The 15,735-nt window shown below is 42.8% G+C and overlaps 1 protein-coding gene across 1 annotated transcript in view; it reads left to right on the plus strand.

Moving 5' to 3' along the window:
• Positions 1-7,939: 7,939 nt before the first annotated feature.
• The window catches only part of GUCY2F (guanylate cyclase 2F, retinal), a 125,664-nt gene continuing 117,868 nt past the window's right edge, over positions 7,940-15,735 (plus strand). Inside the window, exon 1 of the mRNA XM_049872134.1 lies at positions 7,940-8,669. Within this exon, the coding sequence (XP_049728091.1) occupies positions 7,940-8,669 (730 nt within the window). The remainder of the gene's footprint in view (positions 8,670-15,735) is intronic.

Below are 15,735 nucleotides of genomic sequence, written 5' to 3' on the forward strand. Positions count from 1 at the left end.
GTGAAGCCCTGCTTTCTTTCTTCTTTTCAGATTAAGCTTTCTTCTCCAAAATCTTGAGTTGGAGCATCAAGAATAAATCTAACAACACAGAACTTTCTGGTGGCTCTCTCCAGTGGGTCCTATCAGGGTCAGAAATATCACCCAATTCATGACATGGAGCCCAGAAAGAATGGAAGGCCAAACCTTCAGCTTGGGGTTGTTTATCCTGCACTTAACAAAGCAAAAAGAGCAAGAACAACCTAGAACAAAAGGGGTACTTTCTGACATATGGCTTGGGGAGGGCCCATGATATAAATGTATAAACTTAAAAAATAAACTTTAGAATACATTATGGGGCAGGCATTGTGTTCAGGGGGAATGAGCTGGATTATAACATAAAGTGCCAACCTTATATCTAGGAAGATGGCTGATCACTTTGATCTGAGTGCAACCAAAAATTCTTTCTCAATTCAAAAAGTGATCCACCCTCCTTGCCTGCCTGCAACTGATACTTGAAATTATATTATTCCAGATTAATTCCTTTGGCATAAACTTCTCCCCACGCCCTATTAAAACATAAACACTCTTGATTGGGCTGCAATAGGGGAAAGTGTCCAATATTATCATCACTTACATTTGAATTAAATTTTACGTTTGAAATAAATAATTGAAAGAGCTTCTTTCCCTAGAATTGTTTTTCTCTCCATTAATGGAGAGGGCAGATAGAGCTGGACTAGGGTGTTTAAAGACAACTTTGCCTATTGGATGATTTTGCCAAAAGTAGGTCCTGACAAGGGCTTAAAATAGAGCATTTTTCAAGGACATAGGATTCATAAAAAATTTCATTTGTACTCAGGGATGGATTACCCAATAAGCAAGGTATGCACAGGTTTGCTTGTGCTTGCTTACTAATCTGTCGTGATCAGTTTCACCTGTCTTTCACCACGGTCAAGCTGTGGTGAAACACGTGAAATTGATCACGACAGATTAGTAAGTAAACACAAATAAGCCCATGCCTACCTTACTGTAAGCCTGTTGCTTACTGGTTAATCCACCCCTGTTTGTACTCCATGTCTCCTCCTCACTATTTATTCCAGCAAATACTTACTGACCACCTGCTCTATGTCAGGCACTGTGCAGGGCACTGGAGATTCAATGGTGAGCAAAAGCAAGCAGGGGCTTACAAATTTCAACTTGAATACCAGCCAGGTTGCTGGTGTTATTATTTGACCTCCTCATGATGCACATGATTGCTTTTCCTGGTGAGATTTCTTGGTCAGGCTCTCATCCTTTCTCGCTTTTTTGTTTACAGGCCTCCCACAGACCAGGGTTTTATATCCACGTTTGTTAGTAACGATGATAAAATAGTAGATGGTTTTAGGAACCCAGGACCTCAGTGTAGCGTAACACTAGGGTAGAGCAGAGGCTCTTCACATTGTAGGTTCCTGATGGAAGATTCTAGGCCAAAATGAAGAAGTGATCAGGAATTAGGTTTGCCAGATAGAAGTAAGTGCAAATCACCTGGGAGAATTCATCTCCATTAAGAAGCTAACAAGAGCAGCAAGGGCTAGATAATGTTGAATTAACTCAGAAAACAGTTTAATCATGCAGAGATTTAGAAAAGTCACTGCCTGAAAGAAGCACAGAATCCCAGTATCAATGTATGTCAGAGAAGAAAGGGAATTGCAGATTCTTTTGTCCAGATGAGGGGAAAAATCAGAGACCTAGAAAGGGGGAACAATTTCTCCAAGGTCACATGGTGAATTAGGGGCAGAACTGGGTCCAGGACCCAGGCCTTCTGATTCCCAATGCAGTCCTCTTTCCAAACAGCAAGGAAGAACAAGTATTTACTGAAAGACAACTGTGTACTCAGCTTTCTATCTCATTTAATCCCTTACTTCAAAGGCACCAAATTACATTTACCCCCATTTTGCGGATGAGGAAATTAAGACTTGGGGCTAATAAGCCAAAGGTTGTACTCCTGGGCTCTCCATTCTAGGATTAAATTCATACAGAATATAATGTGACTGGTTCCTCTACTCTGAGCTATACAACTCTATGCCTGAGTGATGGAGAAGTGGGCAGTCCCAGGGCTGGGCTTGAACACTAGTGGAAAATTCCTTCAGGTTGGATAGTGACTTTCTGGTTGGTCCTCCCAGCTTACTCTACCATCCCACCCCCATTTTCCTAATTTATTCTTTTATAGGGACTAAGGATTTTTTTTTTAGCCATAAATAAATCATTCAAACCCAATATGAGTAGCATTGAAGGTATTATAATGATGGTCCCAGTGAATTTATAGACTCATTCTGATGGGCTGCCAGCAGGCCTTCTCATACAGTGCTCGATCTACCTGGGAGCAAGTCCTGGTTCTACCATGGTGTGCCCTCAGGCAAGTTTTTTTTACCTTTTCTAAGCCTCAGTTTCATCATCGGTAAATAAAGGTGATAATAGTGCCTACCTCAAAGGGCTGTGATGTGGTGTTTTTTTATCTTAACTGAGTTTTAAAAATAAGATAATACATGTAAAAGAGTTTAGCCCAGTGCCTGACACATAGCAAAACCAAAATACCAAACCAGTTGCTGTCAAGTTTAATTCCGATTCATGGCCACCCCATGTATTGCAGAGTAGGACTAGTCCATGGATTTAAAAAAAAAAAATTAAGTTTGTTGTTGTTGTCATTGAGAATGTACATGGCAAGGCATACACACCAATTCAACAGTTTCTACATATACAATTCAGTGACACTGATTACATGCTTCAAATTGTGCAACTGTTCTAGCTCTTTTCTGAGTTGTTCCTCCCACATTAACATAAACTCACTGCCCCCTAAGGTTCCTATCTTATCTTTCAAGTTGCTGTTGTCACTTTTATCCCATATAGATGCCTTATTTTTGTGCAAATAATGCACAAATTTTATGTTTGTCAACCTTGCCCTACTCCTGAGAGGTATTTTCTTAATTGTGCTATGCTATTTTTTTTTTACAACATGTTGTTGTAAAAAATTAGCATAGCATGCTTATGAAAATACCTGGTGGGGAGGGGAGGGCATGGTTGGCAAATGAACATAGAATGCGAGCATTATTTGTGTAAAATACAGTAGTTCCTAAAAAAGCATAATGTTCAAGGTAGACATTTTTTACTAGTTAAGATAAACTATTGTTTGGTTTTAAGAAGACTTTTGGGAATATTTCTGGTTTAAAGTTTAAAGATTATCTCAAGGTAATAACTTCAGGGGTTCATCCAGTCACCGTGGCTCCAGAAAGTCTGGGGTCCATGAGAATTTGAAATTGTGTTCTGCACTTTCCTACTTTTGATCAGGATTCTTCTATAGAATCTTTGATCAAAATGTTCAGTAATGGCAGCCAGGCACCATCCAGTTCTTCTGGTCTCATGGTCAAGGAGGCATTTGTTACTGGAAGCAATTAGGGTTTTTATAGGTGTGACCTTGCTGAAAGCAGGATTTCTTCCAGGGATCCCCTGGGTAGGTTCCAACTGCCATAGCCAAGTGCTTAACTGTTTTCACCACAAGGAACTTCTTGACACATAACAATCACTCAGTAAATCGTAGCTTTTGTTATTCCAAGAGCTTGTTTCTGGCATAAATGTACATTTACAGGGAAGAAATCCAACAAACTGAGGTGTGTTTGGAGGAAAGAGGCAATCAGTTGGCCTCCTTGCCCTGTTATCTGTGCCTCCGCAAGTCTTTCTTGACCCTCATTTAAACCAACTTTCACCTGGATACAAATGTTGGGGGATGTGGTTGTTGTACGTCTTCAAGATGCACCCAGTGTGCCCCAGGATGGCCTCTTAAGGTGTCAGGGTCTCTAATACAATTAGAAGTGACAATAAATTTTCAGTTGGGCCTGGCTGGTGCACACCATTCCTGATTATCAGCCTTGAGGAGACCCATGTCATTGTTTTGATCTTTGGTCAGAATTAAGAATTTACTAGGATTTTTCTTATTAACATCTCCCTTGAGTAATTAATTCTCATTCTTTCCAGTGAGGTTATTCCTAATCAAGTTGAAGCTTTTAATCATTCATTTCATAAACTGATACCTACTATGTGTTGGGCACTTAGCTAGGCTTTAGGGCTATAAAGAGGGCCTCCAGGAGCTTGCAAACCAGTGGGCTCTCTTCCCCATATAGTGTTGTCCTCTTTGTTGCACAGTCCTTGCGGTTGAAAGTATGAGGTCCTGTAAGGATAGAGATGTTCTGGAGTCACCATTTAAACAAGGAATACAGGCAATTTATAAATCAGAACCACCACAAGTCTGTCAGTTTGTAGTACTGTGGTAGCTCGCATGTTGCTGAAAGCTACGCCACTGGTGTTTCAAATACCAGCAGGGTCACCCATGGTGGACAGGTTTCAGTGGAGCTTCCAGAATAAGAGAGACTAGAAAGAACAACCTGGTAATCTACTTCTAAAAAAAAATTGTCCAATTCAAGATGACCAATACCAGTCCATTTCAGCTCACTAATGCCTGGGATATCGATCTTTATGTGTTCCATTTTATTTTCAACAACTTCCAATTTCCCTTGATTCATAGTTCATACCTTCCACGTTTCAGTTACTAATGGATGTTTGCAGCTGTTTGTTCTCATTTTGAGTTGTGCCACATCAGCAAATGAAGATCCCAAAAGCTTGACTCCATCCACGTCATTAAAATCGACTGTACTTTGAGGAGGCAGCTCTTTCCTAGTGGTGTTTTGAGTGCCTTCCAACCTGGGGGGCTCATCTTCCGGCACTATATCAGACAATGTTCTGCTGCTATTCATAAGCTTTTCACTGGCTAATTCTTTTCAGCAGTAGACTGCTAGGTCCTTCTTCCTAGTCTGTCTTAGTCTGGAAGCTCAGCTGAAACCTGTGGCCCATGCGTGACCCTGCTGGTATCTGAATATGAGTGGCATAGCTTCCAGCATCACAGCAACACACAAGCCCCCACAGTATGATAAACTGATAGATGCGTGGGGGGCAAATCGACTACATCTGTGCAAAGAGACAATGAAGAAGCTCAAAATCAAGGCCAGGGGCCGAATGCAGATCAGACCATCAATTCCTTATATGCAAGTTCAAGTCGAAGCTGAAGAAAATTAAAACAAGTCCACCAGAACCAAAGTACTATCTTAAGTATATCCTACCAGAATTTAGAGACTACCTCAAGGATAGATTTGACACATTGAAGACTAATGACTGAAGACCAGATGAGTTGTGGAATGATATCAAGGAAATCATGCATGAAGAAAGCAAAAGGTCCTTAAAAAAGACGGGAAAAAAGCAGAAGACCAAAAGAGATGTCAGAAGAGACTCTGAAACTTATTTTTTCTTGAACGTCGAGTAGCTAAAGCAAATGGAAGAAATGATGAAGCAAAAGAGAAGAACAGAAGATTTCAAAGGGTGGCTCAAGGAGACAAAGTAAAGTATTATAATGAAATGTACAAAGACCTGGAGTTAGAAAACCAAAACGGAAGAACACACTTGGCATTTCTTTAAACTGAGAGAACTGAAGAGAAAATTCAAGTCTCTAGTTGCAATACTGAAGGATTCAAAATATTGAATGACCCAGGAAGCATCAAAAGAAAATGGAAGGAATACACAGAATCACTGTATCAAAAAGAGTCAGATGAGAACAGTGGGAGATGGGGTTGTAGACAAAGGCCATGGCCAACTGAGAAAGGCTTTGCACGTGTCATTTTGAAAGAGTTCTGTACACTTAGGGGCCTTGGTGGTACAGTGGTTAAGCACTCGGCTGCTAATGAAAGGTCAGTGGTTCGAACCCATCAGCTGCTCTTCGGGAGAAAGACGTGGCAGTCTGCTTCCGTAAAGATTTACAGCCTTGGAAACTCTTATGGGGGCAGTTCTGTTCTCTCCTATAGGGTCACTATGAGTCAGAACTGACTCAACGGCAGCGGGTTTGGTTTTTTGGTCTCTACGCTTGCTAATTCCGTTTTATTAACTTCATTCAGTTTTTGACTCATTGTGGTCCCTCAATTTACAGCTTACTCACTGAATCCATTTGCAATGTACACCTTTCTATCTTTAGCTTACTTGACTTTTCAGCAGAGTTTGACACTGATCATCATTTCTCCATCTTCAAACTTCCTTCTTCCTTGGATTATAAGACACCACTCTCTCCTGGATTTTGCTTTGTTTTCTCTGAACTTTCCATGGTTATGAGCTCCCTTTTCTGTACCTGACTTTTAAATAAAGTGGACTTTCAGGGTTTTGTTGTCTTCTTTCTTTACTTCACAACTGTCGTTTGTTGTTATGCTCTGCCATGCATTCAATTAAAAAAAAATTGATTACTCCCAAATTTATATCTCTAGATCAGCTTTCCATTATGAGCTTCAGTATGTCAAATTTTCTATTGGACATTGCCGCTTGTATGTTCCACCAACCAACCAGTTGCCATCGAGTCAGTTCTAACTCATGGCAACCCCGTGTGTGTCAGAGTAAACTGCTCTGTAGGGTTTTCAATGGCATATTTTTTGGGACCTTTCTTTGGAGGAACCTCTAGGTGGGCTCTAACCTCCAACCTTTTGGAGCAGCCAAATGTGTTAACTGTTTGCACCACCCAGGGATTCCTGTATATTCCACAGGCACCACTGATTCAACATGTCTAGTGGAATGCATTGTCTCTCCCATCCTCTTCCTTCAATGTTCCTCATCTCAGAAACTTGTACTATTTTTCAACCAGTTGCCTAGACCTGAAAAACTCAAAATCATTTGGGTGTCCTCTTTATGTTTACTTCCTACATCTAGTCAATCACCAAATTCTTGCTGCTTCTCTTTTATTAATCTCTTGATATTTTTAGTCTTGGTGGAATTCATTGCCTTTCCTCTAGACCTTCGCCACCACTCTCTTGGTCTGTTATCATTTCTCATATGGATCACTAACTACAACAGCCTCCAAACTGGTCTTTCTGCCTCTGGTCTTGCCCCTTTCCAGCCCATTCCAAATACCTTGGGATTCTGAGAATCTACTATATTGTTTTTCACCTCTGGGTCTTTCTATATGTTGTTCCTTCTGTCTGGAAGGCTCATAGTCCCGACGTCTTCCTGACCCCATTCACCTGACTCACTTTCTATTTTCAATACTCAACTCAGTGAGACCTCCCTCCTCTTCCTTCCTGAAATCTGGGCTTAGGTTTTCCTCTCTGGGCTACCTTGGTCATAGCACTTCTTGTTCTATTTAGCTATTATTTGTTTATACCTCCATCTCTCTTTTAGACTCTAAGAGTGCAGTGTGGGTGGAGAAAAGTGGACATATTTAAAGCTATAATAATGATAATAACATCACTAGTATAATGCTAATGATATGCCAGGCACTGTTATAAGCACTTGATGTATGTTAACTCAGGTAACCCGCACAACCCTGAGGTACACAGCTATTACGCAAGTCGGATCAACAGGACTTGGTGATGGATTGAATGTGGGGGCAAAGAAGAAGAAGGAGTCTCAACTGACTCCCAGGTGTCTGACTTGAGCAAGTGGGCAAACAGTGGCTGGAGCTGTCATTTGGTGAGATACAGAGTACAGGTAGAGGAGGAGTGTCAGTATGGGGAAAGAAGCTCTTAGTTTGGGGACTGTCACTGCCTCCCCTAGGCTCAATCTTTTATCTGTCACTGAAAAAGCTGGAAGCCAGAGTGCTCTTAGAGCAAGCCCTTCTCGGGACTGGTGTGGGAGCTTCCCTATTTCTAGTCTGTATTATAGCAAGGATCTTGGACTGTGTGATACCTCTATCCTTACAGGACCTCATGCTTTTAACCCCAAGGACTGGGCAACAGTGAGGGCAATTACCATTCTTTCATAATGAATGTTTTCAGAAGCTTCAGAAATTATATGAATAACAGACCTTTTCCTCTGATTGACAGGCATTTGGAAACGCCACTGTACATCTTGGGACAGCAGAATACCGCAACTATTTTTTCATTAGCTTGCTGAAAGCAGGAGGGCTATGTTCCTGGGACCCTGGCCTTTCTCTCGCCTTATGCTCTGGTTCGTGGCTACCAGCAAACAGCCAGGACACCATGGCCTTGCACCCTCCAAGCTCCTGTGGTGCTTGTGCTTCCTGGCTGTCATGTTCCTCCCACAGCAGGTGTGGGCACCTCCCTACAAGGTAGGAGTGATAGGCCCTTGGGCTTGTGATCCATTGTTCTCAAAGGCCCTGCCTGAGGTTGCTGCTCGATTAGCTGTTGAGCGGATCAACAGAGACCCATCATTGGACCTGGGGTACTCTTTTGAATATGTGATTCTCAATGAAGACTGCCAGACTTCCAGGGCCCTCTCCAGTTTCATTTCCCACCACAAGATGGCCTCAGGATTTATTGGACCTGCTAACCCTGGCTACTGCGAGGCAGTCTCACTCCTGGGAAATAGCTGGGACAAAGGGATTTTCTCTTGGGCTTGTGTGAATTATGAATTAGACAACAAAAATAGCTACCTGACCTTTTCTCGGACACTCCCTTCACCCATCCAAGTGCTGGTAACTGTCATGAAATATTTCCAGTGGGCTCATGCTGGAGTCATTTCCTCAGATGAAGACATTTGGGCACACACAGCCAATCGAGTTGCAAGTGCCCTTCGGAGCCGTGGCCTACCTGTAGGGGTCGTCCTGACCACAGGACAAGACAGCCAAAGCATTTTTAAAGCTCTCCAGAGGATTCGCCAGGCAGACAGAATTCGCAGTGAGTGTTCTCCAGGCTAAAGTTTAAACGTGGCGTCAACGAAAGATATTACAATCTCCAAAAGGTTTCCTATTGTTACACCTTAGGACTGCACGTCAATTCCCAATTCCTTATGTGTTTGCACTCTTTCACATACACTTGGGCTCCTAAACTGTTCTGCTTCAACAGATCCTGCCTCACAGACGGAATAAAGGTGCATAGAACTATGCGGTTCAAATGCCTTCAGGTGCCAGTGCCTGCCCTCAGTACCTAGGTAGGAGAGAGCAGCATCACGGGCAACTGTAGCCACTCATTGTTTTTGTCCTTAGGAGCCCCATCGCTTCAGACCAGCCAAAGAGGGGTGTTCTTTTTTTTCTATTGTGGTAAAAATATATATAACACAACATTTGCCAATTTAACATTTTTGTCACATGTACAATTCAGTGACACTGATTACATGAATCATGTTGTGCCACCATCAGCAGTATCCATTGCCAAATTTTCCGTCACCATTAACAAATACTCAGTGCCCCCTAAGCAGTAACTCTTCCTTTTCCCCTCCCATCCATCCCTGTTGTTGTTGTTAGGTGCCGTTCAGTCCATTTCAACTCATAACGACCCCATGTGACAGAGTAGAATTGCCCCATAGGGTTATCTAGACTGTAATCTTTACAGGAGCAGATTATCAGGCCTTTCTCCCTTGGAGCCTCTGGGTGGGTTTGAACCTCCAACTTTTCTATTAGCAGCCAAGTGCTTAATGGTTTGCATCACCAGGGCTCCTTTCCCATCCCTGGTAACCACTAATAAACTTTGGTCCCTACACATTTACCTATTCTAGATATTTCCTGTAAGTGGAATCATACAATATTTTTCCAAAGAGGGGTTCTTATGGCTCCCTTTTGTCTTAGTCACTGAGGGAGGTTTGCCTTTGACCCCCTTCTGGACACTTTCCTTCATAAGTGCCCAGTGTCCTCGTGTCATCACATCCCACTTAGAACCTGTCTTCTCTGGAGTTCAAAATGCATGCCCCCTCAAAGCAGGCTTCCCTTCCTGCAGCAGCACATACCACATTGATATGGAGGGGGCCTACCTGATAAATGAAAGCAAACTACAATGAGAAGTCTGCCTACATTTCGACATGTTCCCCTTTGAAGGGAAGTTTTAGTTCAAAGTTGTTTTTGCGGAGACAGTGAACAAAGTTCAAAGCAAAGGACTGGCCCACTGAAGCTACCATTTCCAGAGCGTGTTTGGTAGAATTTTGGGCAGGGAGGCCCTTCCTGGTCCTCTTGAATCAGACTTCTTTGACTTAGACTTGTGACAAAACTATGTGACACTCAGTTTTGATTTTTTCCTATTCCTTTTTTTTTTTTTTTTAATATCTCCACTTTGCTTTTCTCTGGAAAGTGGCAGTGATTTGTGGGAACACTGCTCATTGCCCCTTGCAGCCACTATACCACTATAGGACAGATAGCTCAGAAACTACTTGTCAAACTGATTACCACTAGGATTAGTCCTGGTCCCAGTCATTTCCTTAACGTAACAATGTGCTTATTAGAGAACAGTCCAGCTTAAGCCTGGCCTATAACCAGAAGCCCATTTTGAGTTTCAAGTGTCTCCAGTATTGGACTTTAATTATAATCATTAGGGGCGTATGAGGGCAAGAGTTTTTAGTTCCAGGAACTACAATAGTCTGCTTCCAGCTCCAGTCTACAAGATCCTATAATGTTAAGCAATCACTGTGGCTCTGATTACTTCATAATAGAGTTTGATACTTTCAAAGCAGAGCACAGCATTATTTTTAAAGATATAAAACCATTTCCAGGGGGAGCCAGGCCAGAAACTGGCTAACATATTTAGTATCATAACTTTATAATATGGTACAAATCTTCATGAAGCCCAGCGTCTCCTGCAAGTTTACATTCCATGAGTGTTTCACATCCCACCCATTCTAAATAGTATACTTTGAAACGACATTTTGGCCTCTACCATGAAATGTTAAATAAATCCACGTCCTGAAGCTCTTTGGACTGTCAGACTGAGAGAAGTTAGGACTGAGTGTTCACCACCCACAACTCGTTTGTTATTGCCCTTCCATTAGAGACTCATTCCTTTAGGTCAACGGTTCTCACTCCAGCTGCACGCTAGAGTTATCTGGAAAACTTTAAAAAATGACTGGTTCCAGAGCCCTAGCCCTAGAGATTCTGATTTAATTGGTCTGTGGTAGGGTCCCAGCAAAGGTATTCTTCTCAGTGCAGCCAGAGTTGAAAACCACTACTTTAAGTTAATGAAAATGCAAATAAATGTTCCTCACCTTCAGTCACTTTTGTCTTAATATGACTTTGCTTAATCAGATTGTTTCCTTTATAGCAGTATAAATCAGCCCGTTAAGGAAATGAAAATATTGAGATTGAGTGGAAAAAAAAAAAAAACCTTAGAGAGCAGAGGATGTAGTTACAGAGCAAAGAAAGACCCTGGACAGCAACAGGAAGTGGAGTTGTTGCTGTTGTTGTTGTGTGCCATTGAGTGAATTTTGACTCATTAGTGACCCCATGTGACAGAGTAGGACTGCCCCATGGGGTTTCCTAGGCTGTAACATTTATAGGAAGGAGCCCTGGTGGGGCAGTGGTTAAGCCCTCAGCTGCTAACTGAAAAGTCAGCGGTTTGAACCCATCAGCTGCTCTGCAGGAGAAAGATGTGGCAGTCTGCTTCCGTAAAGATTTACAGCCTTGGAAACCCTATAGGGCAGTTCTAATCTGTCCTATAGCATCATTATGAGTTGGAATCAACTTGACGGCAATGGGTTACTTTCTTTTTTTTTGGTTTGTTTCCCTTTTACAGGAGCAGATTGCCAGGTGTTTTCTCCCACAGAGCAGCTGATGGGTTTGAACCTCTGGCCTTTTGGTTAGCAGCACAGTGCTTTAACCATTGTACCACCAGGGCTGGACTCAGAAAGATAAAAAGGACTGAAGACAAACCTCTGAATTCTAGGACTTTGCCTCTGGTTTCTGGCAAAACATAGGCAGGCTCTCATGAGGCATGCTGGTACCTTAACAACACAAGTCAGAATGAGGGAGCGGGGTGGTGGGCAAAGAAACTGAACCTTTAGTTGGGCTGTGGCCTAAGTATGTCCTCAGGCATGCCAACTGGTGGGTGGGATGTGGCAGCAAGAGTTAAGGAAGGGGAATGAGTCTTAAAGTAAGATAGGCCTTGTCATCAACTTGATTATCCACTCAGTGCAGGGCCCCATCCAATGGGGGGAACAGAAGCAGGCTGGAGAGAATGAGCCAAAAATAGGCAGAGTATCAGAGCTGTAGCCAAGCAAACTGGAGTTCAAGGCACATCTCTGGCTCCATTAGAAAAGAGCTCATCTGGTGAGAAACAGAGTTACAAGGCAAAGAGTATGGATTGGGCCAACATAGCCATGAGGAAGGAAAGGTGGCAACACTCTAGGCATAGCATATACCAGACCAAATCTCTAGCTGATCTTCCAGCCCCTCCCAACTTGCAGAATGAGACTACTAAAAGTATTCCTGGTTGTTATCTGTCTTGACTGACAAGGACTAAAAAGGCTCTAAGCTTTCACGTGGAAGCTGTGTGTGACCTCAGCTGAGTAGGGTTGAGGAAGGTGGGGTCTGACATCTTCCCAATTCTGCTGGATATTAGGCAACATCTTAACATTATGGACCCCCTAAGCAAACCTTCAGAGAGGGGCCCTTTGTGAAGGGTCCACAATACAGCGGAAAGGTACGCATTCTTTTGGTGGAAGCTTGACAATATTTGGAAATCATGGAAATAGTTGGAAGATTGATTTTGTCTGATCTGCTCACAGTAACAGCAATCTCAGCCTCATGGTGGTAGTGATGGTGGTGGTGGGGAGGGAAGGGAGAGAAGAGCTAGTCTATCACTGGCTGGTATGCCACTCTTTCTTGTAATATTTCCAATTAGAAAACATCACTGGCACCTTACTGGAGTTAGAGGAAGTCTAACTTCAGAAACAGGTCTAAGTTGTGTCTACACAATACCAAGGCAGTGATAAACTTAATAATGAAGATGATAATGTGGGATTCTGGGGAGGGAATATCAGAGGTGTTAGTAGATGCTGTCACAGAGACAATAAAGGCAACTACAATACTACCTTACATGTGAACAGCCCTCTACAGTTTATTGGGCATTTGCACATAGGTTATCTCATCTCATGTCATCTAGGAGAGAGGCATTTTCTTTCAACTTTTACAACACCTATAGCACTCACAGTAACAAGTAGGTAAGTGTAGGCATTATTAACACCAAAGAATGAGGTAAATGAAGTCCCAGAGTAGGGGGCTTTAGCCTTTCCCAGATTCTCAACTCATTTCCCTTATACATTGGGGCAATTATCAATTAACTTTGTTTCTGACAAAGTCAAACATAGGAGATACTATTCAAACACAAGAGCTTCAACTTACAGTCAGGGCTGTTTTGTGTGGGTATGTAGTTTGTGCCCTGCACAAGGGAACTTAGCTGAGTGGACATGTGAGGGCCAAAATCCAGTCCGCTCTCTGCTCCTCAAACCGTGTGCCCTGATGGAGGCTTTTGTCCAATGAAAGGATGGGGCACCTTTTTCTAAGCACTTAGGAATCATTCAGAATCCTTGGGTGGTGCAACTGTTAATGCTCTGCGCTGCTAACTGAAAGGTTGGAAGTTCAAGTCCACCCAGAGGTGCCTTGGAAGAAAGGCCTGGTGTTCAACTTTTGAAAAATCTGCTATTAAAAACCCTATGGAGCACAGTTCTACTCTGACACACTTGGGGTTGCCATGAGTTGGAATCAACTTTAAGGTGACTGGTTTGGTTTTTGTTGTTGTTTTTTTAAGGAGGCATCCACTCATGAAGAAGAGCACCTACAAGATTGCATCCACCTGGAAGGAGTTCTTTTTTCTAATTTGTACAAAGGATAGCAAGAAACTCTACAGCTCTTCCGAGAACTTTTCAAATGGCTATTTCAAGCCCTCCTCTCTTACTTTCATCTCTTTGCCCATCAGCTCTGTGCTTGGCTGATTGTGAAATCATTCCAATGTGAGCCCTGGTGGCAAAGTGGTAAGAGCAATGGCTGCTTACCAAAAGGTCGGCGGTTCAAATCCACCAGCCACTCCTTGTAAACCCTATGATAGGACAGTTCTACTCTGTCCTATAGGGTCACTATGAGTTGGAATCGACTCGAGAGCAATGTTTTTATTTTTTTCTTTAATCTATATCGCAGTTTAGGAAACAAGGAAAACATGCTGCAGTTATGGAGAAATGTTAAAAACTTATCTCAAGCTAGGCAGCAGTGTTAAGGCAATAAATGCACTTGTCATACCAGTTTTATTTGTTATGAAAAAAAATCATGGTCTGTTGTAGACTGAATAATTATTGAATGTAATATATGTCTGCCATGATGCTGAGCTACTTGGGCTAGTCCAACACTGGTGGCAGTCAGAGCGGTGGCCTCAGGACTTAAGGCCAAGACTATATGGGGTGTCCTCAGCTGATAGAGATAGCCACGAATTGCCTAGTGCATATTCTTAACGTGTGTTTGAGGGCCTCCTACACTGAATCACACGGCGGGGGGCGGGGGTGATGGGGAGCTATGAAACAGGCAGATTCCAGAGCCTCCCGCCTAAGACCTACTGAGTCATTCCTGGAAGCTGCCTATTTAGCACACCTCCCATGTGATTCTGTTACACACTGGTTGGGGGCTACTCGCCTAATCACCAAGGAAAAGGCTCACTGAAGAAAGGCTGCCATTTCTTAGTCTGCTATTGCATTTGGTCTTCTTATACATTCATTTAGGAGCCCTGGTGGCACAATGGTTAAACGCTTGGCTGCTAACTGAAAGATTGGTTGTTCGAGCCCACACAGCGGCTCCATGGGAGAAAGACCTGGTGATCCACCCCTGTAAAGAGTACAGCTTAGAAAACCCTATGGGACAGTTCTACTCTGTCACATGGGGTTGCTCTGAGTTGAAACCGACTCAATGGCACCTAACAACAACACACAGCCATTCTGTAAACTTGGGTGGGAGAAAACTGAGAGGAAGAGGGTATGAATCTGCTTCTTTCACAATATGGTCAAAAAAAAAAAAGAAACCAAACCCATTGCTGTCGAGTCGATTCCGACTCGTGATGACCTTATAGAACAGGGTAGAACTGCCCCATACAGTTTCCAAGGAGCGCCTGGTGGATTCAAACTGTTGACCTTTTGGTTAGCAGCCATAGCTTTTAACCACTATGCCATCAGGGTTTCCAGATGGGGTGAATTCTGGGGGAATGTGAAACTTTGGATAAATAAAACACAGTATGCCCCTCTCCCCCTCCTTTGGCCTTCCTATCTATGAGCCCCCAAACATTTGTTAAAATGAAACAGGTTAATGAATGTCAGTGGCAGGAAATGGGTTAAGATGAAAAGCAAGGGCAGTGGAGCTGGGGGTTTCTGTGAATTGGGAGGAATAGTTCTACTATCTTTGTTTTGGGGTGACAGCATTTGTGGGCTCATTGATATGCACTTGGTTCCCAAAGACTTCTTCAGCACTAGCTAGTGGAACCATTTCCATCTCACAAAGTATGAGATTGGGCCCAGTTTCTACCATAGGGGACTCCATAGCCAACAATTTTAGAGAAATAGAGTGAGTGTTGCCTTCTAAGAAACACGGTTCCTCTATCTCAGGAAAATAGTGGATAGAGTATTTCAATATAAGAAGAGAAGTAGGAGTGGAGTGACTTTGGAATTGGCTTCTTTTGTAGTTTCATCATATTTCTTGCTGCTAGCATTGAGGATGAAAGAGTCCTAGGCAGCCTGCCAACCTGCCATACTGGGTACCACAGTATGAAGATACAGCTGCCAGATAGCTGGAATGGAGCTCAGGTAGTTCAGAGAAAGTGCTAATATTACATCCTGGTAAGATGGGATCTCAGGAGGGTATATATCTCCTGGTCCTTGTTTTGGCTATAGAGTGTTTTGACCGTTAACAATCAGGATGGAAACTTACGAAATTAGCATTTATTCAGTGCCCACCTGTTGACCCAGGCCTTGCCTAGGATTTAAGCTTTCTGTACACTAATCCTTTCCTGA

Source organism: Elephas maximus, chromosome X, assembly GCF_024166365.1.
Source record: "Elephas maximus indicus isolate mEleMax1 chromosome X, mEleMax1 primary haplotype, whole genome shotgun sequence".
Lineage (NCBI taxonomy): Eukaryota > Metazoa > Chordata > Mammalia > Proboscidea > Elephantidae > Elephas > Elephas maximus.